Raw genomic sequence first — 21,443 nt, 5'->3', positions numbered from 1 at the left:
GTAACGATATTCTTGCCGCGGTCGCCGAACTTGCACAGTGCTTACGATATCTTTCCAATAGAGCTTGGAATTTTTGGTTTCTTGGCCTTTTTTCAGAGAATATGAATGATAACCCCAAAACTTTTTCTCCATTTACGGTTAGTGGTTGGCTGAAGCCATTTATTGTCACACTACTGTATTTTCTCTATTTAAATCATAATGACAACCGAAAACATCCAAATGACCCTGATCAAAAGTTCACATACCCCATTTCTTAATAATGTGTATTGCCCCCCCTCTAAGATCAATGACAGCTTGAAGTCTTTTGTGGTAGTTGTGGATGAGTAAAGCTGATCACTTTTCTTGGCAAAATGTCTCCAGGTACTTTAAATTCCTGTATATAAACCAAAAAGATATTCACCAGACCAATTTTGAATATTCAATAATATTTTATTAAAATATAAAAATATATATATATCACCCAAAATTAATAAAAAATGGAAACGTTATTGTGCTGATAAAAAGATTACTAATTTATTAAAAAATATATCATATTAAAATATAGTACACAGAATATGGGGGTCAACCACGAAAACTATGTATGCACAGGGCAGGGCATACTGAAACTGATTGGCACTGAAATAAAAAGTACGGTAACTGTGACTTTAATCAAAGTGCATAATGTGCATATACGTAAATAACACTAAGTGTATCAAAGAATTTATTAGCAAAAAATATAATTATATATCATTAACCACAATAAAAAGTGCAATGTGCTAATAAATATAAATAAAAGCAAATCAATTCATACACTCCAATGACAAATCCAAATAACAAGGGGTTGGTGCAAACCAAAAATTCTGCCGGGGTATGTAAACTTTTGAGCACAACTGTATTCAGCCCAGCATGCAGTGTATGGTGTAGTACTGTATAGCGTTGTTATGTAATTAACACTATGGATAACGCTTCTAATGAGGCATTGTATGACAGTACATTATATAGGGGAAGCAGCATCAACAGGTACCTCACAGGGTATAACCAATTTATTATTAGTAAATAGAAGACAGACATTGTGGGATTTTGGTCAGTAAGGAAGTGAGGTCAGGTCCAGATAGGTAGATCTGTGTGTCATCAGCGTAGAGATGATATTGTAAACCGTGGGATTCTACGAGCTGTCCCAGGACGAAGGTGTAGATGGAGAAGAGCAGGGGCCCTAGAACTGAGCCTTGGGGAACACCGACAGACAGGGGGCGAGGTGAGAGAGGTGGTGTGGGAGAGGGAGACACAGAATGTCCGGTCTGTTAGATAGGATGAGATCCAGGATAGGGCCATGTCTGTGATGCCAAGAGATGAGAAAATCTGTAACAGGAGGGAATGGTCCACAGTGTCAAAGGCAGAAGACAGGTCCAGGAGGAGGAGGACAGAGTAGTGTTGCTTGCTCTTGGCGGTTAGTAGGTCGTTGGTCACTTTAGTTAGGGCAGCTTCTGCTGAGTGATGTGGTCAGAAGCCAGATTGTAACCGGTCAAAGAGGAAGTAGGAGGAGAGGTGGGAGGACAGTTCAAGGCATAGGGGAGAAGGGATGTTCCAGTAGTTTTGAGGCATAGGGGAGAAGGGATATCGAGCAATGGTTATTTCTGCTAGGAACTATCCAAATGTTTAAGTGTGTATATTAACTCTCTCAATATAATTGATTTTAGGTGCTCTGTTGACATTTTTGGACAAAACCTAATACAGAAATGTCAAGGAAATCCTTGTTTTTTTTCCGGATGTAATTTTGACCCTATCACTATGCTCTATGAAGAAGGCTGCGTTTTCGTACCTGAGCAGAGTCAGTTTGTCTCAGAATCTTTGATGTACATACAGGCTCTTCCAGATGTGAGTATAAGAGAAGCCTGTGAAACATTGCAGTGGTATGCCTTTACTTTTAGAAGATATTAACACTGTGATGACTGTTCTAGGTCACTAAATTCTGTGATGCAAGTACCCATAACATCGAAGCTCCAAACCTGCAAAATCTGCAGTGCAATCATCGCAGCACATGGGATGTGATCGAGAGCTCCGCTGATATAAACTCAACACATCCAACTCCTGACCTCACTATTCCAGTCCCAACCTTCACACTTTTACAGTATTCAGAGCGAGTGCTGACATTAGTGCTGGATGTGTCTGGAAGCATGGGTTCGGTAAGTGGTCTCTATTTCAGCTAATTATACAATGTCCTTACAGACTTGTCCGGTACTTAACTTTATTTTACAAAGGGATGTAAAAAAAGACACGCACCAACCATGACTGGCATTATTCTGCTGCACCGCTGACTGTGTCCACCAGTGGTCTTTTGTTTTTTTCTTCTGGCAGAGGATGTCATGTGTGCAGGGATGTATCTACTGTATAGTTGGTGCAGCCCCTGGAGCCCCTATATGTCCCTTTGGCCCATGTGAGAGACCAATTCTATTAAAAAAAACATCACAGTTGGGGCCATGTTGGAGATTTTAAATTTTGACCCATGAACTTCAAATTACTCCACTGTATGTGACAACTGCATTCCCAAGCAGTAATGAAATGGTCTAGCTGGTGTATGTGTTCATCTTTTTTTATCCCCACTGACACAGGTCCCATTAAGTAATGTACCACCTCCTTTAACTCAAGCTAAAACTAAAACAGACTGCCAGTCAGCAGATGTTCCCATTTTCACAGAAACATGTCGAAATGAAGTGGTGTTCTCATTGCTGAGAACCGCAGTAATTTATGTAAAAATGGATACTGCGTTCCAGGGGTGGACACTGACAGCTTGTTGCCCCTGTGCAGTAAATGTGTTTGGGTCCCCCCTGATGGAGAAGACTGATGGACTGGTCATCTGGTCAGATGCTGGTCCATAAGCAGTCATTTTATATTTAACAAGAGGACAATGTAACAAAGAGAGGGCGCTGTGACTATCAAAAATAATCAAAATCCTATATTTAAGGGACGGTGCTGTACATATCAAAGATTATACTATGTAATCATGGGACGGCGCTGTACAAAACAACATAGATGCTATATAATAAGGGACTGCGGCACATTATAAAAGAGGAAACTATGTAATTAAGAGCCTCAGCCTCAGTCCGATCCTCTGCTCTAGGCATGACCCGTGGACTGTGTGGGGTAATGCATGTTGTTGACATGCATCGTGCCCCATGTGGCCAGTTGAGGACTTGTCAGTGGCAGAAGATTCAAACAAAGAGATGATCCAAAGCGAGCAGAGAACCAGATGGGGAGCTGTGGCAGTAGGCAGGCCTAGGAATACAATCTTTTTTTTTATTGTTAATCCCCTTCCACAGTGGCGGCCATTTTTCTGTATTTGTGAAAATCGAATCCCCCCAAATTTTGATTCATTGCAAGTTGATTAACTCATCTCTTGTGAGACTCTGAGCAGTCAGCAAGTCATTACCCATCTCATGGTGGGTGGTAGGATAGGTCTGCTAAGTCAACACAACTATTGAATAGGCATTACACATGTCCCGAGATCTGGCATCTTTTTCTTTGACATGACAGAAGATTTTGTTGCACAATCCCTTTCTTGGCCCTTACATTAAATGGGTTTTCACTTATTTGTACAGTGGGCACGGAAAGTATTCAGACCACTTTACATTTTTTATCATTCAATGAATAGTAGTTATTTACAATGGGTACGGGAATTATTCAGACCCCTTTAAATTTTTCACTCTTTGTTTCATTGCAGCACTTTACTCCTCCATCCCCCATGATAGGGGTTTGGAGGCGGTACGTCATTTTCTCGGTACAAGGGGACAGCAGTTTCAACAACATAATCACTTTGTATTAAGGCTTCTCCACTTTTGCCTGACACACAATTATTTTGTTTTCAACTGTAAAACCTACCACCAGCTGAGGGGGACGGCCATGGGTATTGTCCCTGTGCCCCGGCCTACGCCAACCTCTTCCTTGGCTGGTGGGAGGAGACAGTTGTTGCTGGTGAAGACTGTGAGGAGAGTGATTCGACTATATACCGTGTCTCAGAAATTTGGACACGGTATATAGACGACATTCTTATTGTCTGGCGGGGTACAATGAGTGAGTTTACGGTCTTTGTGGAGTCCCTGAATCGTAATGACATTGGTCTTCATTTTACCTCGGTCATTGATGCCCGCACCTTGCCTTTCTTGGACATCTTGATCACAAAGGGTGAAAATGGTGAATTAATTACTTCCACGTTTAGAAAGCCGACAGCAACTAACTCTCTCTTACACTGGAATAGCCATCATCCGGTACATCTAAAAAGGGGGATCCCAAAAGGGCAATTCCTTTGCTCGGAGGATGGCACTTTCGAGAAACAATCTCGTGATTTGAGAGAGAGGTTCTTGGCAAGGGGTTACCCCCGCAGTGTGGTCAGCAAAGCGTATCGTGAAGCTAAGGGGAGAGACCGGAGTGAATTGTTAAACCCTGTACCTAGGAGACAAGATGATTCTGTTGCCCGTTATGTCACCACTTTTGATAATGGGGCAACCCATGTCAGAGATATACTGAGGAGACACTGGTCAGTCCTGCAGATGGATCCTGATATAGCTGAACGTGTGGGTGACGCTCCCACAATCACCTATAGAAAAGCTCGCTCACTACATGACAGAATCGTGCATAGTCACTATACTGCTCCCCAAGTGGGTACTTGGCTTATGAGTAATGTTATAGGTTGCCACAGATGTGGCCATTGCACGGCCTATCAGTATGTAGATCAAAGTAAGTCTTTTGTGAGCAATGTAACAGGGAGGACGTATGAAATTAAGCAATTTATCAACTGCAGTACAAGGGGGGTCGTGTATAGGGCCTTCTGTACATGCGGTATGGAGTACATTGGCAAGACCATTAGAGAATTTAAAAGAAGGATTGGTGAGCATGTGGGTGATGTGGAACACAATAGGGACACGGCTGTGTCTCGACACATCAACCACATGCACAATGGACAAATCAAGAATTTGCGCTTTGTGGCTATAGAAAAGGTCTCCGCACCCACACGGGGGGGCAACTGGGATCAGTTGCTCCTTCAAAAGGAGGCTAAATGGATTTTTTATTTGAATACTATGGTACCTCATGGTCTTAATGACCAAATTAATTATGGATGCTTTATCTGATGTTTTTGATTAAACCTAAACGTAGATAGCCCACTTTTTGTGTTTACACAATTTGTGTACCTTTCCATAAATCTTTTCCCTATTTGTCACCATTGAGGGTTTTCGCATTTTTGTTAACTGATATTTCATGTGCCCCTTGCATGCATTTTCTGCATGCGGGCCCCCCTTTTTTTGATTATTTATATTTTTTACATCTTATGTTATGTGCTTTTTATCCATTTTTGAGCATTCCTATATAACATCATATAATTGAAGTCATGGTGTTTAGTTTTTTGTAGATCACCTAAGTAAGCTTATAATAGCAGCCTTTTTAGGCAGGTACTTTATACAATCATGTCCGGTCTATCAATAATAGCTGTTGTTTTATTAATCCTTTGTTGGCATCGTTCCTACTCATTGGTTATATAGTTTCTATCGTATAATGTCCATCGTGTATCTCTATGCTGCTTTTTCACATGGCTAGTAGTAGGCAATCGCTATGGTGTATAATATCTTTTTCTGCAGCATAAGAACATCCGGTTACATTCACCATCGATCGACAGCATATTTGGGTATGTGTATTATATCACTTCTGGGGACATACTAGCATTTTTTGCCCACTGGCATTTTAAGCTATTTACATTGATCCCTGGATTGATCAATTTTCTGGCAATCCGCTGTCTTGGTTGCTTTGTTTTCCGGGTGGCTGCACTAAACAATTACAAAAACAATAATCTGGTCCTTTCATCTGGCGTGTCGCTGTCATGGTTACGGTGATTTCCGGGGGCTGCACGCGATGGCTGTTGCAGCTGTTGTAGCCACGTTCCTTTTTGGTCTGGTCACCTGGCGTGCCGCTGCTATGGTTATGGTGACTTCCGGGGGTTGCACTAAACAACTACCACGTGCACCTTTTTTCTTTTTTGTTTCCCTTGGGTCCGGTTACCTCGGCAACAATAACAACATCCGGTTCTCTCCGGAAGTGCACCTTTTCCTTCTACCGGCATCATATTTGGGTGCGTGCATCATATAAATTATCATACTTGGTATGGATCAGCATTTAATGGCGGATTATGTTCTAGATGTTGATCCTCATATTAATTTATGGTTCTCGCCAGCGTGCCGCAGTCATGGTAACGGTCACTTCCGGTGGCCGCAGCAACTAACCACTTGCTTATAATTATGTAGCTTTATTGCCCCTCTAATTAAACAAAAGGGTTTTGTAGAGGCTAAATATATCTACAATTGTACATATTTTTCTATTGCTCTGTTTATGGATTTAATTTTAGCGCTTTTCTTTGTTACTAGTGCCACACATTACTTTTGACTTATCAGACCGCTCATACCGGTCACATGATCTTAATCTGATAAGAGATTGGTCAATATAGCCCTACAGCACACTATATAATTGGTAAACAACGGTTCCTCCCACTCCTTGCAGTTTAGCATAGAAAGTGGCAGCTCTATCTGTAGCACTGAAGCACTTTATCTCCCACGCAAGCTAGTCCCCTGATGATCCTGCTTGCAAAGCAACGCGTTGGGACCTTCTATTAGGGAGAGTGCAGGGCTCGTTTATTGAAGGGTTAGTTGTGGACTGTCCTTGTAAGGGCAGGAGTTTGGGGATTGAGACTTATTGATAGCCCCATAGGGATTGACAGGGAATTGTCTCCTGAGGTCGTGCGTTAATGGATTTTTCCACAGCAGCATAACCGGGTCCCTACTCATCCTCTACAATTGGTGAGATTGTTCCATTTATATATTTCTTTCTCCTAATTGTCTATATCCCTTCTCCTTTATTTATTTTCTACATGATTGACTGCTAATATCAATGCAACCAAGACATCTGGTTATTTGCCTAGGTATTTATTAAGCAACACTGGTTTTTGCTTTGCTGTCTTTATACTAGGCTTCTTGGTTCAAATGTTGGAACACTGGGCTACTGCCGGTGTACACACTGACTGAAATACCTGACTAGTACCCTACTGTGTATGGTATGTCAACTATTTGAACATACCCAGTGGTACTTTTTATTGACACATTTGGTGACACTACTATTTTCTATTTTTTATTGTTATTTATTAAAAGTTATGTTTTAAATCCTACTTTAGCTATGTTCCCCATAAATTGGTAGGATCATGTGATTTATCACACATTTAGTAATTGCTGTTTTCGCATTGCAGCCATTTGGTAAATTCAAAAAAGTTCATTTTTTCTCATTAACCCCTTTACCCCCAAGGGTGGTTTGCACGTTAATGACCAGGCCAATTTTTACAATTCTGACCACTGTCCCTTTATGAGGTTATAACTCTGGAATGCTTCAACGGATCCTGGTAATTCTGACACTGTTTTCTCGAGACATATTGTACTTCATGATAGTGGTAAAATTTCTTTGATATTACCTGCGCTTATTTGTGAAAAAAACGGAAATGTGGCGAAAATTTTGAAAATTTCGCAATTTTCCAACTTTGAATTTTTATGCAATTAAATCACAGTGATATGTTACACAAAATACTTAATAAGTAACATTTCCCACATGTCTACTTTACATCAGCATAATTTTGGAACCAAAATTTTTTTTGGGTAGGGAGTTATAAGGGTTAAAAGTTGACCAGCAATTTCTCATTTTTACAACACCATTTTTTATTAGGGACCACATCTCATTTGAAGTCATTTTGAGGGGTCTATATGATAGAAAATACCCAAGTGTGACACCATTTTAAAAACTGCACCCCTCAAGGTACTCAAAACCACATTCAAGAAGTTTATTAACCCTTCAGGTGTTTCACAGGAATTTTTGGAATGTTTAAATAAAAATGAACATTTAACTTTTTTTCACACAAAATTTACTTCAGCTCTAATTTGTTTTATTTTACCAAGGGTAACGGGAGAAAATGGACCCCAAACGATGTTGTACAATTTGTCCTGAGTGCGCAGATACCCCATATGTGGGGGTAAACCACTGTTTGGGCGCATGACAGAGCTCGGAAGCGAAGGAGCGCCATTTGACTTTTCAATGCAAAATTGACTGGAATTGAGATGGGACGCCATGTTGCGTTTGGAGAGCCCCTGATGTGCCTAAGCATTGAAACCCCCCACAAGTGACACCATTTTGGAAAGTAGACCCCCTAAGGAACTTATCTAGATGTGTGGTGAGCACTTTGACCCACCAAGTGCTTCACAGAAGTTTATAATGCAGAACCGTAAAAATAAAAAATCATATTTTTTCACAAAAATTATCTTTTCGCCCCCAATTTTTTATTTTCCCAAGGGTAAGAGAAGAAATTGGACCCCAAAAGTTGTTGTACAATTTGTTCTGAGTACGCTGATACCCCATATGAGGGGGTAAACCACTGTTTGGGCACATGGGAGAGCTCGGAAGGGAAGGAACGCCGTGTGACTTTTCACTGCAAAATTGACAGGAATTGAGATGGGACGCCATGTTGCGTTTGGAGAGCCACTGATGTGCCTAAACATTGAAACCCCCCCACAAGTGACACCATTTTGGAAAGTAGACCCCCTAAGGAACTTATCTAGAGGGTGGGGAGCACTTTGACCCACCAAGTGCTTCACAGAAGTTTATAATGCAGAGCCGTAAAAATAAAATGAAACTTTTTTACCACAAAAATTATTTTTTAGCCCCCAGTTTTGTATTTTACCGAGGGTAACAGGAGAAATTGGACCCCAAAAGTTGTTGGCCAATTTGTCCTGAGTACGCTGATACCCCATATGTGGGGGGGAACCACCGTTTGGGCGCATGGGAGGGCTCAGAAGGGAAGGAGCATCATTTGGAATGCCGACGTAGATGGATTGGTCTGCAGGCGTCACATTGCGTTTGCAGAGCCCCTAATGTACCTAAACAGTAGAAACCCCCCACAAGTGACACCATTTTTGAAAGTAGACCCCCTAAGGAACTCATCTAGATGTGTTGTGAGAGCTTTGAACCCCCAAGTGTTTCACTACAGTTTACAGTATAACGCAGAGCCATGCAAATAAAAAATATTTTTTTTTCCACAAAAATTATGTTTTAGCCCCCAGTTTTGTATTTTCCCAAGGGTAACAGGAGAAATTGGACCCCAAAAGTTGTTCTCCAATGTGTTCCGAGTACGCTGATACCCCATATGTTGGGGTAAACCCTTGTTTGGGCGCACGGGAGAGCTCGGAAGTGAAGGAGCACTGTTTTACTTTTTCAACGCAGAATTGGCTGAAATTGAGATCGGACGCCATGTCGCGTTTGGAGAGCCCCTGATGTGCCTAAACAGTGGAAACCCCCCAATTATAACTGAAACCCTAATCCAAACACACCCCTAACCCTAATCCCAACGGTAACCCTAACCACACCCCTAACCCTGACACACCCCTAACTCTAATCCCAACCCTAATCCCAACCGTAAATATAATCCAAACCCTAACCCTAACTTTAGCCTCAACCCTAAACCTAACTTTAGCCCCAACCCTAACTGTAGCCTTAACCCTAGCCCCAACCCTAGCCCCAACCCTAACCCTAGCCCTAACCCTAGCCCTAACCCTAGCCCTAACCCTAACCCTAGCCCTAACGGGAAAATGGAAATAAATACATTTTTTACATTTTTTTATTTTTCGCTAACTAAGGGGGTGATGAAGGGGGGTTTGATTTACTTTTATAGCGGGTTTTTTAGCGGATTTTTATGATTGGCAGCCGTCACACACTGAAAGACGCTTTTTATTGCTAAAAGTATTTTTTGCGTTACATTTTGAGAGCTATAATTTTTCCATATTTGAGTCCACAGAGTCATGTGAGGTCTTGTTTTTTGCGGGACGAGTTGACGTTTTTATTGGTAACATGTTCGGGCACGGGAGATTTTTTTGATCGCTTTTTATTCCGATTTTTGTGAGGCAGAATGACCAAAAAACAGCTATTCATGAATTTCTTTTGGGGGAGGTGTTTATACCGTTCCGCGTTTGGTAAAATTGATAAAGTAGTTTTATTCTTCTGGTCAGTACGATTACAGCGATATCTCATTTATATCATTTTTTTTTATGTTTTGGCGCTTTTATACGATATAAACTATTTTATAGAAAAAATAATTATTTTGGCATCGCTTTATTCTGAGGACTATAACTTTTTTATTTTTTTGCTGATTATGCTGTATGGTGGCTCGTTTTTTGCGGGACAAGATGACGTTTTCAGTGGTACCATGGATATTTATATCCGTATTTTTGATCGCATGTTATTCTACTTTTTGTTTGGCGGTATGAGAATAAAGCGTTGTTCTTTGCCTCGTTTTTTTTTTTTTTTTTTTACGGTGTTCACTGAAGGGGTTAACTAGTGATATAGTTTTATAGGTGGTGTCAATACGGACGCGGCGATACTAAATATGTGTACTTTTATTGTTTGATTTTTTTTTTATTTAGATAAAGAAATGTATTTATGGGAATAATATTTTCTTTTTTTCTTTATTTAGGAATTTTTTTTTATTTTTTATTTTTTTACACATATGGAAATTTTTTTTTTTACTTTTTTACTTTGTCCCAGGGGGGGACATCACAGATCGCCGATTTGACAGCTTGCACAGCACTCTTATTTCCAACAGTGCAGGCTGCAGCTTTCATCTGCAGCCTGCTCTGCACCCGGAAGTGATCCCTGCAGGACCCGGATGCAGCCCCGCGGCCATTTTGGATCCGGGGCCTGCAGGGATAGGAGGTGAGAGACCCTCGCAGCAACGCGATCACATCGCGTTGCTCCGGGGGTCTCAGGGAAGCCCGCAGGGAGCCCCCTCCCTGCGCGATGCTTCCCTGTACCGCCGGCACACCGCGATCATGTTTGATCGCGGTGTGCCGGGGGTTAATGTGCCGGGGGCGGTCCGTGACCGCTCCTAGCACATAGTGCCGGATGTCAGCTGCGATAGTCAGCTGACACCCGGCCGCGATCGGCCGCGCTCCCCCCGTGAGCGCGGCCGATCGGCTAAGACGTACTATCCCGTCGAGGGTCAGATAGGCCCAGGTCACCTCGACGGGATAGTACGTCTAAGGTCACAGAGGGGTTAATGTACACTCTGCACCCCATTTTGACTGAAAAAAAACAGAAATGTATTAAGTTTTGCAAATTTATTAAAAAAGAAATTACTACATTTCTGTTTATTTTTCAGTCAAGATGGGGTGCAGAGTGAATATTAATGAGAAAAAAATGAACTTTTTTGAATTTACCAAATGGCTGCAATGAAACAAAGAGTGAAAAATTTAAAGGGCAATGAATACTTCTCGTACCCACTGTAAATAACTATTATTCATTGAATGACAAAAAATATATGCTAGGTTTTACTATTTCAAGATTTTTGCATGGTGTCAGTGATGGGAACATTCCTATTTCCATCCAAGAGCTGGAAATCTGTCTTGAGTGTGTAAAAGTGGCATATGCGTTGCTCACATAAAACCAGAAACCCCTTTAGTGTTTAATAAGAATATTGAATATTACATGTAATCTCTTGTTTTCAGTATAATCGCATTGAGCGCCTGTACCAGGCTGCAGAGATTTTCCTTAAACAAATCATTGAGACTGGTTCTTATGTTGGGATGGTGACATTTTCATCCTCGTCCGCTGTAAGATCATCATTAATCCAAATAAATAGTGATGCAGAACGTGAGCAGCTGAAACAACTTCTGCCAACAGTAGCAAGCGGAGGAACAAATATATGTTCTGGACTTCTGACCAGCATTGAGGTAATTTACAACCAGACATATCTCCATTGTATATAAGTATTGCTATAATATAGAAATTATATTTAAAAAGTCAATAGAAAGATGTGTGCAGTAAAGCAGAAAAATATCCTATTTTTACTATATTGAGCTGTCCAATTATTATTATTATTCATTTTTATAGCGCCATTTATTCCATTGTGCTTTACATGTGAACGGGGCAAATATAGACAAGTACAATAAACATGAGTAAAACAAGGCACACACAAGTACAGGAGGAGAGAGGACCCTGCTCGCGAGGGCTCACAGTCTACAGGGGATGGGTGTGGATACACTAGGTGAGGATAGAGCCGGTCATGTGGCGGTTCAGTAGACTGGGGATCACTACAGGTTTTAGGCTTGTCGGAAGAGGTGGGTCTTCAGGTTTCTTTTGAAGGTTTCCGTGGTAGGTGAGAGCCTGATGTGTTGGGGTAGAAAGTTCCAGAGTATAGGGGAAGCACGGGAGAAGTCTTGGATGTGGTTGTGGGAGGAAGAGATGAGAGAGGAGTAGAGAAGGAGATCATGAGATGATCGAAAGTTGCGTGTAGGTAGGTAATGGGAGACCATGTCACAGATGTATGGAGGAGTCAGATTGTGAATGGCTTTGTATGTCATTGTTAGTGTTTTGAACTGTAGCCTCTGGGCAATCGGAAGCCAGTGAAGGGCCTGGCAGAGAGGAAAGGCTGGGGAGTAACGGGGAGACAGGTGGATTAGTCGGGCAGCAGAGTTTAGGATGGATTGGAGTGGTGCTAGAGTGCTAGAGGGGAGGCCAGAGAGTATGAGGTTGCAGTAGTCAAGGCGGGAGATGATAAGGGCATGTACTAGTGTTTTTGTGGTTTCATGGTCAAGGAATGCACGGATCCGGGAAATGTTTTTGAGTTGGAATCGCCAAGAGGAGGCAAGGGCTTGGATATGTGGCTTGAAAGAGAGAGTAGAGTCAAGGATCACCCCGAGGCACCGAGCGTGCGGGACCAGGGAAAGTGAGCAGCCATTGACATTGATGGATAGGTCGGGTGGAGGGGTAGAGTGAGGTGGGGGAAAGATGATGAATTCTGTTTTGTCAATGTTCAGTTTTAGAAAACGAGCAGAAAAGAAGGATGAAATAGCAGACAGACATTGTGGGATTTTGGTCAGTAAGGAAGTGAGGTCGGGTCCAGATAGGTAGATCTGTGTGTCATCAGTGTAGAGATGATATTGTAAACCGTGGGATTCTATGAGCTGTCCCAGGCCGAAGGTGTAGTTGGAGAAGAGTAGGGGTCTTAGAACTGAGCCTTGGGGAACACCGACAGACAGGGGGCGAGATGAGGAGGTGGTGTGGGAGAGGGAGACACTGAATGTCCGGTCTGTTAGATATGATGAGATCCAGGATAGGGCCAAGTCAGTGATGCCAAGAGATGAGAGAATCTGTAACAGGAGGGAGTGATCCACAGTGTCGAAGGCAGAAGACAGGTCCAATCTGCATAGCAATGGCCAAAATGGACAGTAGTAGACACATACAGGAGAAGACCCCTGTGCAAAAACAATATATAAGGCTAGGTTCACATTTGCGTTTAGGAGGGCTGCGGATGGCTCCGTACTTCCTCCTTTCTTCCTCCCTGAAGTCTTGCCTATGCTCTGCCTACTCCTGTATGCGTCCTGCGTTACCCTGCGTACCTATCTTTAACATTGGGTACGCAGAGACATGGGTTGTATGCAGATGCATGCGTCAATTTTACGTGTGTGGTGACAGCATGGAAACGCAAAATTTTGCGTTTCCGTGCAGTCACCACACACATCAAATCGCCAAATGCGACCGCGTCCGCATACAACGCATGTCCCTGCGTACCCAATGTTAAAGATAGGTATGCAGGATGCATGCAGAAGTAGGCGGACCTAAAGGAAAGAAGTGCAGCAGTGGGCAGGGCTCTACGGAGGAAGTATGCAGCCTTCCGCAAAGCCCCGGTACACAAGTGTGAACCCAGCCTAAGCCATTTGTAGTCTAATAGCTCACCATAATGCCCAATTCCACCTTTTATGGAGGTGAAAGTGGGCCTTTTACATCTTAGGCCCCTGCGTGACTGCACAAGTTGAACCAATGGTATGTCTGCCCCTGCGTATGGAGCATTTAGGGACCAATCCACTAAAACTAGAGTTGTGTACGCCAGTCTTAATGAAGGGCACGCTGGATTATCATGCACCTAAACCATTAATATGAGGTGCACACCATTTAATGAATTAGGAATGTCCCTATTGGAGTAGGTGGCCGGGACTGGGGTGATAAGACCAAAAGTCACAATATTTGGAGGAAGTGAAAAAATTAGCATGACTTATTAAGATCTTTTTGTTCCAGAAATTTGGAGTAAATACCTTAAAGAATCGGCCCCTTAGTGTCTCCCATTCTGAATTTTTCCCATCCCCTACCCGAGATGGTCCAGTCACCTCAAATAAACAATATTGGCTGTAATGGTGATATTGGCAGTTTTGGCCGACTTTAGTTTGATGTTTGTGGGTAGGGCTTAAGAAAATTTGATTGCACTGTCAGAGAAGGAATTATCCACTTTTCTCAGCCATGAGAATAGGTAGGAAGGCTAATTTTCTAACCTGGGGAACTGCTACTAGTTTATTATGTGCATTGTGGACACCGTATAAATCAATCATCAATAAAATAATATATAAACAAAATAAAACAAATCACTAGCGCAGGATGCTAATTTCGTGTATCTGTTCCATTCCAAATGGAAAAGATGTCTATCTTTACAGAGCTGTACTTCTCTCACAACTAGGTCTTGACAGAGATTTCAAAATGCTTTACCCAGCCTGACGCTTCACCAAGGTGGTGACCTTCTCCACCACCCTAGGTGGTGCTAGGTTCACACGACCGAATAAAAAAATCAGCTGATTTCGTCCAAATACAAAACATTTTATCTGCTTTATCATCCATATGCCATGATCAATAGGCAATCAGTACGGCATCTGTATGGTGATGGTTTTTATACATCAGCAGACAATTAAATTTAACAAGACCAAAAACATGCTAATATTGGCAATGTATCTGTAGAAAACGATTGATTGGTGTGGCATTCAATTTTTTTTCGACCCCATAAACTTGAATAGGTGAATTTCATCAGAAGTATGGTAGAGACTGGTGCATGCTGCAATTATATTTATGCAGACATTTGGTCCATATAAAGAATGATCATTTGAACAGCCCAATTAAATAACATTTGTCCGATTACTGACTCGAATTACAGCAGTGTGAACATAGCTTAAAAGATGGCTTTCATTCCTTTGTATCAGCGAGCTATTGTAATCTTCTTGCTATTTGTTAGGCCACGTTCACAAGGCAGGATTTTACCTCAGTGTTTGTAAGCCAAAACCAGGAGTGGGTGATAAATACAGAAGTGGTGACGTGCTTCTATTATACTTTTCCTCTGATTGTTCCTCTCCGGGATTTGACTTACAAATACTGAGGTAAAATACTGACCAAATACTGAATGTGTGCACGTGGCCTTAACCACATAATGAAGTGATTTTTTTGTACAACTTGTCTTGTAAGGTCACGTGCACATGTTCAGTTTTTTACCTCAGTATTTGTAAGCCAAAAACAGAGGAGAGGAACAACCAGAGTAAAAGTATAATAGAAACACCCCACCACTTCTGTATTTATCATCCACTCCCGGTTTTCTCTTACAAATCCTGAGGTAAAATACTGACCAAATAATGAACGTATGAACGTGACCCTTATACTATGGGTCAGTTTTGCCTATTTCACTTGTTTTGATGCTGCACACATTGCATTTAAAGTTTGCAACCATTTTCTATAGAGCGTCAATGCTCACGGTTCTTATCAGTACTTTACATTCTGCAAAATTCATAAATAAAGAGTAAAAAAAAAATCTGTCCTTAAAAAACTCAGAACAAGCTTTGCGTGGAATGCACTAAAACATATTCACATAAAAGAATCAGCTTTGTGTAGTAACGTGGTGACTTATATCACTCCAACATCAGTTTATTGGAATCTGGAATTGAAAGGGGAAATAACAGAGAAGAGAATTTTTTTCTGTATTGTTCATCATGGATTATTTATCTCCCTTTACCATGATACTGCACAGGTAAATAAAGAAAAGTCTGGTTCATCTCACGGAACAGAAGTCATATTGCTATCAGATGGAGAAGATAATTATGATACCAGCCTTTGTTTCCCACAAATTATAGAGAGTGGGGCCATAATTCATGTTATATTTCTCGGATTTAATGAAGAAGCAAAGCTGAGATATATTGCAGAAACTACAGGTGAGCACTCAAATTTACACAGTGTCACTTGCAGCGCACAGATAGTACACACATCTGTACACACAGCACAATATGGCCTCCTTCACATGTCCATGTTTGCAGTATGTCTAGTATCGTTTTTTTTTAACAGATACCGTATGTGCCCATTATAACCTATGCACATGTCCATTTTTTGCCAGGAGCACGAATGACAAGGGTCAATACAAGTATATGGGTCCATGCAAAACACATACAGCACACGGATGTCATCTGTGTACCCTCCATGTGCTGTATGTGTTTAACATTGCAAAGTATAGGAGAAGCTTTGTTATTTCTTTTGCCATACTGGAAAAACACTGATGGCACACTGATGCAAAACACTGATGGCAATGGTACTGTTTATTTCCAGGACCGGTTTTATACAAACATGTGAAGGGGGCCTAAATCTGTGCAGTTACTGCTATTCCAGGTCTTAGGCTACTTTCACACTAGCGTTAACTGCATTACGTCTCAAAACGTCTTTTTTGCAGAAAAAACAGATGCGTCGAAAAAGTGAAAAACGGAGACAAACGTATGCCACGCATACAGCATTTCGACGGATCCGTCGCAAATCCATTAAACGTTTCCGTCGAAAATACTGGATGCGTTGCATACGTTGCATCCGTTTTTACCATCCGTTGCATCCGTTTTTCCGACGGATCCGTTTTTAAAATGGGAGGCTCCCAAATTTGATTGGTTACTGGAAAATAGGGAAAACTATATAGTTACTGTTTTTACAGCCCATCTTTGTGGGTTTTAGTTTTGTGTCAGCGATGGAAGGTGTTCTTGGGAGGATTGCTAGTTTGGTTACCGACGTTATCTTTGAGACGAATCGCCTGGACATCATAGTGCGGGAGAAGGAGGCGGCAGCGGAAAGGCGTAGGATGCTTCTGCAGCAACGGAAACGGAGACGACTGTGGATTCATCCAATTAATGAACTGCGGATGACCCGGGGTGTCCAGTCCACTCTGTACCTGGAGTTGCGGCACAATCCACACAAATTCCACAACTACGTGCGGATGAGGCTGGAAAATTTTGACTTTTTGCTTGCAAAAATGGAGGATGTCATCCGAAGACAGGACACAAGGATGAGGCTTGCCATCACACCGGCGGAGCGGCTGATGGTGACCCTGCGGTAAGCCTCTATTTTTTTATGTCATTGGTCATTTTTAATGTTATATTACATGCTGCAGACAATACTGCGCACTATTTTCTGCAGCATGTAATTTTGGTTTTCTGGGCGGACATTCCACTGCTTTTTTTACACCGGTTTCATGCTTGTTTGATTGTGTGTCCCGTCCTTTAAAAAAAAAAAAAACAGTGAAATTAACAGTGCCATATTGAAACTTGTTGGTCTGTGCAATTTTTGCTAATTTTTTTTTTTTTTTTTTACAGTTTCCTAGCTACGGGTGAATCTATAACTTCGCTCCATTACCAATTCAGGCTGGGCATTTCCACTATTTCTGGAATAGTGAAGGACACATGTCGGGCTATTTGGACCACTTTGCAACCAGAGTATATCCCCCAACCATCCATGGAAATCTGGTTGCGAAGTGCTGAAGAGTTTCAGCAAATTTGCAATTTCACTAATTGTGTGGGTGCAGTTGACGGGAAACATATAAGGATTTCGAAACCGGCAGGAACAGGATCGGAGTATTATAATTATAAGAAGTATTTCTCCATTGTCCTTATGGCTATTGCAGATGCCAACTGCAGGTTCCTTGCCGTGGACATCGGAGCGTTTGGACGGTCCAACGATTCCCAAGTTTTTAAAAACTCACCAATGGGTCGTTGCCTTTATGGAGAGAGCTACGATTTCCCGCCAGCCAGACCACTGCCAGGAACAACTGAACCAGCCATGGAATATGTCTGTGTAGGTGATGAAGCCTTTCAACTGTCGCCGCACCTACTGAAACCGTACAGTAGTCGGAACTTAACTCATACCAAGCGGGTCTTTAATTACCGGCTTACTAGAGCACGAAGAGTAGTGGAGTGTTCCTTTGGCATATTGACGGCGAAGTGGCGAGGTCTGCTAACAGCTATCAAACTGAAAAACACAACTATAGATGAGGTTGTTAAAGCCTGTGTGGTGCTCCACAACTTTGTCCTTTCAAAGGAGCCCGTTTCCTTGGATGATGAAGAGTTGGAGACCACCTTGTGGGACTACCGCAGCAGCTCGGTTCGCTCTACAGGTTCAGTTACAAGGATGAGGGACCAGTTTGCCGATTATTTTGTCTCACCTGTCGGGCGGATCCCGTGGCAAGACATGATTGTGTAACCTGTTTCTCATGTGTTTTGTTTATGTAAAAAATGTGTTTCTACCAAAAAAAAAAAAAAAAAAGACCCAAAAGCGTGGTTTTCTTGCTAGTAAAACCATTGTGTTATACCTTTCACATGTCTGGTGTTTGTTTTTATTAAACCTTTTCTATTATATTACCTTAATAAATCCACACACACACAAAGAATAGAATTTAAATCAGAGAAAATTTTATTTTAACTCTTTTTTAAAAAAAAATTTTTTTTTTTTGACAAAATAAGATATTTTTTTATTTTCCTTTTTTTTTTAAACAGTTTGTTAATATTTGAAAAAAAAAATTTAGCAAGCAATAACAAAACATTACTAAAGGTTTTCAAAGTGTGGGGTGGAGATACTAGGGGAGGAGGGGCAGGAAGGTTGGACCACGTCGATAGATGGGGAAACCCTACTTGTTTGGGGTGCAGTGGAAGGGGGGGTAAAACCAGGAGGCTGAGCAGAGGGGGGTGGTGTGACTGGGTTGGGTAATGGGACTGGTGTGGGGATTGGGGCTGGGTTTGGTAATGGTGCTGGTGTGGGTATTGGGGCTGGGTTTGGTAATGGTGGGTATGGTGTGGAAATGGGGCCTGGGGTGGAAATGGGGCCCTTGGTGGGGCCTGGTGTGGAAATGGGGCCTGGGGTGGAATTGTAGTGGAGGTGTGGGGAGGTGTGTGGGTAGATTGGGGGTCATTAACGGCCTGCAGTAGAGCATTATGGCAGGTATTCATTACCCGCATCTGTTGCTCAAAAGAAAGCTTCTCCATGCTCCTGAGCATGGATTGAAAAAAAATATTGGCCGGATCGGGACTTACAGCTGAATGCAGCCTATCCAAGCGACTGCTGGTTTCCTGGCTTGTTTCACTGATGCGGGATTGCACCATGTTGAAACCAGCAGTCACTTGCTCTCTCAAAATTTTGAAAGAGCCTTGGAAGGATGCATTCAGGTGTAAGAATTCAGGAGCATAGCTCCTTTCCTGACCCCTCTGTCGCTGACGCCACGAACCTAATGGTGGTCTCGAGGTGGCAGGATCAGAGAGGTGGGGTAAAGGGAACGCTATCTGTTCAGCATCAGATGCGAGCAATGAAGCCTGCAATAATGCTCCACTGCTTGGGGCGGATGAAGTGGAGGGGACAGAGGGGTCAGAGGAGGGGACAGAGGGTTCAGAGGAGGGGACTGTGGTGTGGGGCCTACCGACGTGGCCCTCAGTGGCGGACTCAGGAGGGATCGCTCCAGAGGGCGCAGAGGAAGATGCAGGCGCACGGTGGCTGGAGAAGGTGCTGTGAAAGAAAAAACAAAAGAAATTAATACATTGAAATGAAAAAGCCCTGACTGAAAGCAAACTAAGTAGACAGTTTAACATGGTTATTAGTGGGCTGTAGAATACTTACACTCTGCTCAGCATGGTTCGCCTCAGGAAGGAGAGGGCCTGGCCATATTTGTATTTCCTCCTCTTCCTTCCTGCAGAGCCACTCTGGGCCTGCATCTCTGCGTTGAATTCCCTCTTAAAGCGATCCCTCAGTGACCGCCACCGCTTCCTAACCTTTTGAACTGTGAAGACAAGAATCAAAAGAAAAAAAAAATTGGTAAATGCTATACATTACAGTCAGCTCAAAACATCACTGAAAAGTGAATACTTACCTAGTTTGCTCAGCTGCTGAGGATGAAGGCTCTCCCACCTTGGAAAGAGGTTGTGACACACTTCGTCCCAGAGCCGACGGGTGACACTGGTATCGGCATGCCTGCGGTCAGCCATGTTCCACAGCGGCTCCCGCTCGCGAACCTCCTCAATGAGGCTGTCGATGTCGATGTCGTCGTCATCATCATCATCCTCTTCTGCGGGAGCACGCTGTGAAGCCTGTGCCAAAAAAAAGAAGAAAAACAAACAAATTAGTACACTGAAACACTAAAGTACCAATAGAATCCCCCTCCCAAAAAAAAAAAAAAAAAACTCACTGATGGCCGACCGCGGCGACGAGTCCGCCGACTCTGGGAGTGTCTGGGAGAACCTTCAGCGGCAGCAGCAGGAGCAGCAGCAGCAGCCTGAAATAAAGGAAACAAATTCTGAGTTATGTAGGCATATATTTTCTGTGTTTAGTTATGTATGAAAATCTGTTTTGTGTATGGTGCAGTGTGATGTGCGAAGCAACTGTTTCACCACTACTTACACTTGGTTCCTCCTCCACTGGCATCTCTCCACCCGTCTCGCCCCCTTCTGACAGCTCCTCATCTGATTCAGCTTCCTGTTGAAACATAATTTATGCATGTAGTGATAAAAAAAAATGTAAATTAAAAAAAAATAAAAAAAAATTTTGTGTTAACTTACCAATACACGCTGTTGCTGTGGAGGAGGGCTGTCAGAAGAGGACATTGTTGTGGTAGCAAGGCCGGCGGCTGTGGTCCTGGTGTTTCTGTAAAAGTTAAAAGACACTTGCAATCTGCTCTACACATTGAAGCAGCAGATTTGGGGTCTTCAAAACTTACTTTGAAAGATTTGTGGCTGTGGTCCTGGTGGGCTGGTCAGTGGCTGACAGGCGGCGGCTGTGGTCCTGGGCTGACAGGCGGCGGCTGTGGTCCTGGGCTGACAGGCGGCGGCTGTGGTCCTGGGCTGACGACAGCCGGTGGATGTGGTCCTGGTGTCTCTAAGTTAAAAGACACTTGCAATCTGCTCTACACATTGAAGCAGCAGATTTGGGGTCTTCAAAACTTACTTTGAAAGATTTGTGGCTGTGGTCCTGGTGGGCTGGTCAGTGGCTGCGGTCCTGGTGTATCTGTAATATGTATAATTGATTTATAGTTAGACCACCCCCTGAACTAGGTAATGTTTAACGATAAACACCCTGCAAAAATGATGTCAGAAATGTTCATTACAGGTGAACACCAAAACATCCCCAAAAAAGTTGCACGTTATAGCATTCATTTCCATGTCCCAAAAAATAACACTTTGAAATGTTAAACCCACCCTGCAAAAATATATTTGCCACATTTTATTTTAAAAAATCACCCTCCCCCCCCCCCCAAAATAAAACCTTTTCAGCATAACCTTTATTAAAAAATAAGCCCTCAACCAACT

General features: G+C 42.5%; 1 protein-coding gene across 1 annotated transcript in view; it reads left to right on the top strand.

Annotated features, from left to right (window-relative positions):
• Positions 1-21,443, top strand: part of LOC143788354 (calcium-activated chloride channel regulator 4A-like) — a 50,069-nt gene that overhangs the window by 15,826 nt on the left and 12,800 nt on the right. The window contains exons 5-8 of the mRNA XM_077277984.1: positions 1,677-1,854; positions 1,938-2,162; positions 11,550-11,774; positions 15,881-16,061. Coding sequence (XP_077134099.1) covers positions 1,677-1,854; positions 1,938-2,162; positions 11,550-11,774; positions 15,881-16,061 — 809 coding nt within the window. The remainder of the gene's footprint in view (positions 1-1,676; positions 1,855-1,937; positions 2,163-11,549; positions 11,775-15,880; positions 16,062-21,443) is intronic.

The sequence above is a fragment of the Ranitomeya variabilis genome, chromosome 8, assembly GCF_051348905.1.
Source record: "Ranitomeya variabilis isolate aRanVar5 chromosome 8, aRanVar5.hap1, whole genome shotgun sequence".
Classification (NCBI taxonomy): domain Eukaryota; kingdom Metazoa; phylum Chordata; class Amphibia; order Anura; family Dendrobatidae; genus Ranitomeya; species Ranitomeya variabilis.
This window is presented reverse-complemented; position numbering and strand designations above follow the sequence as displayed.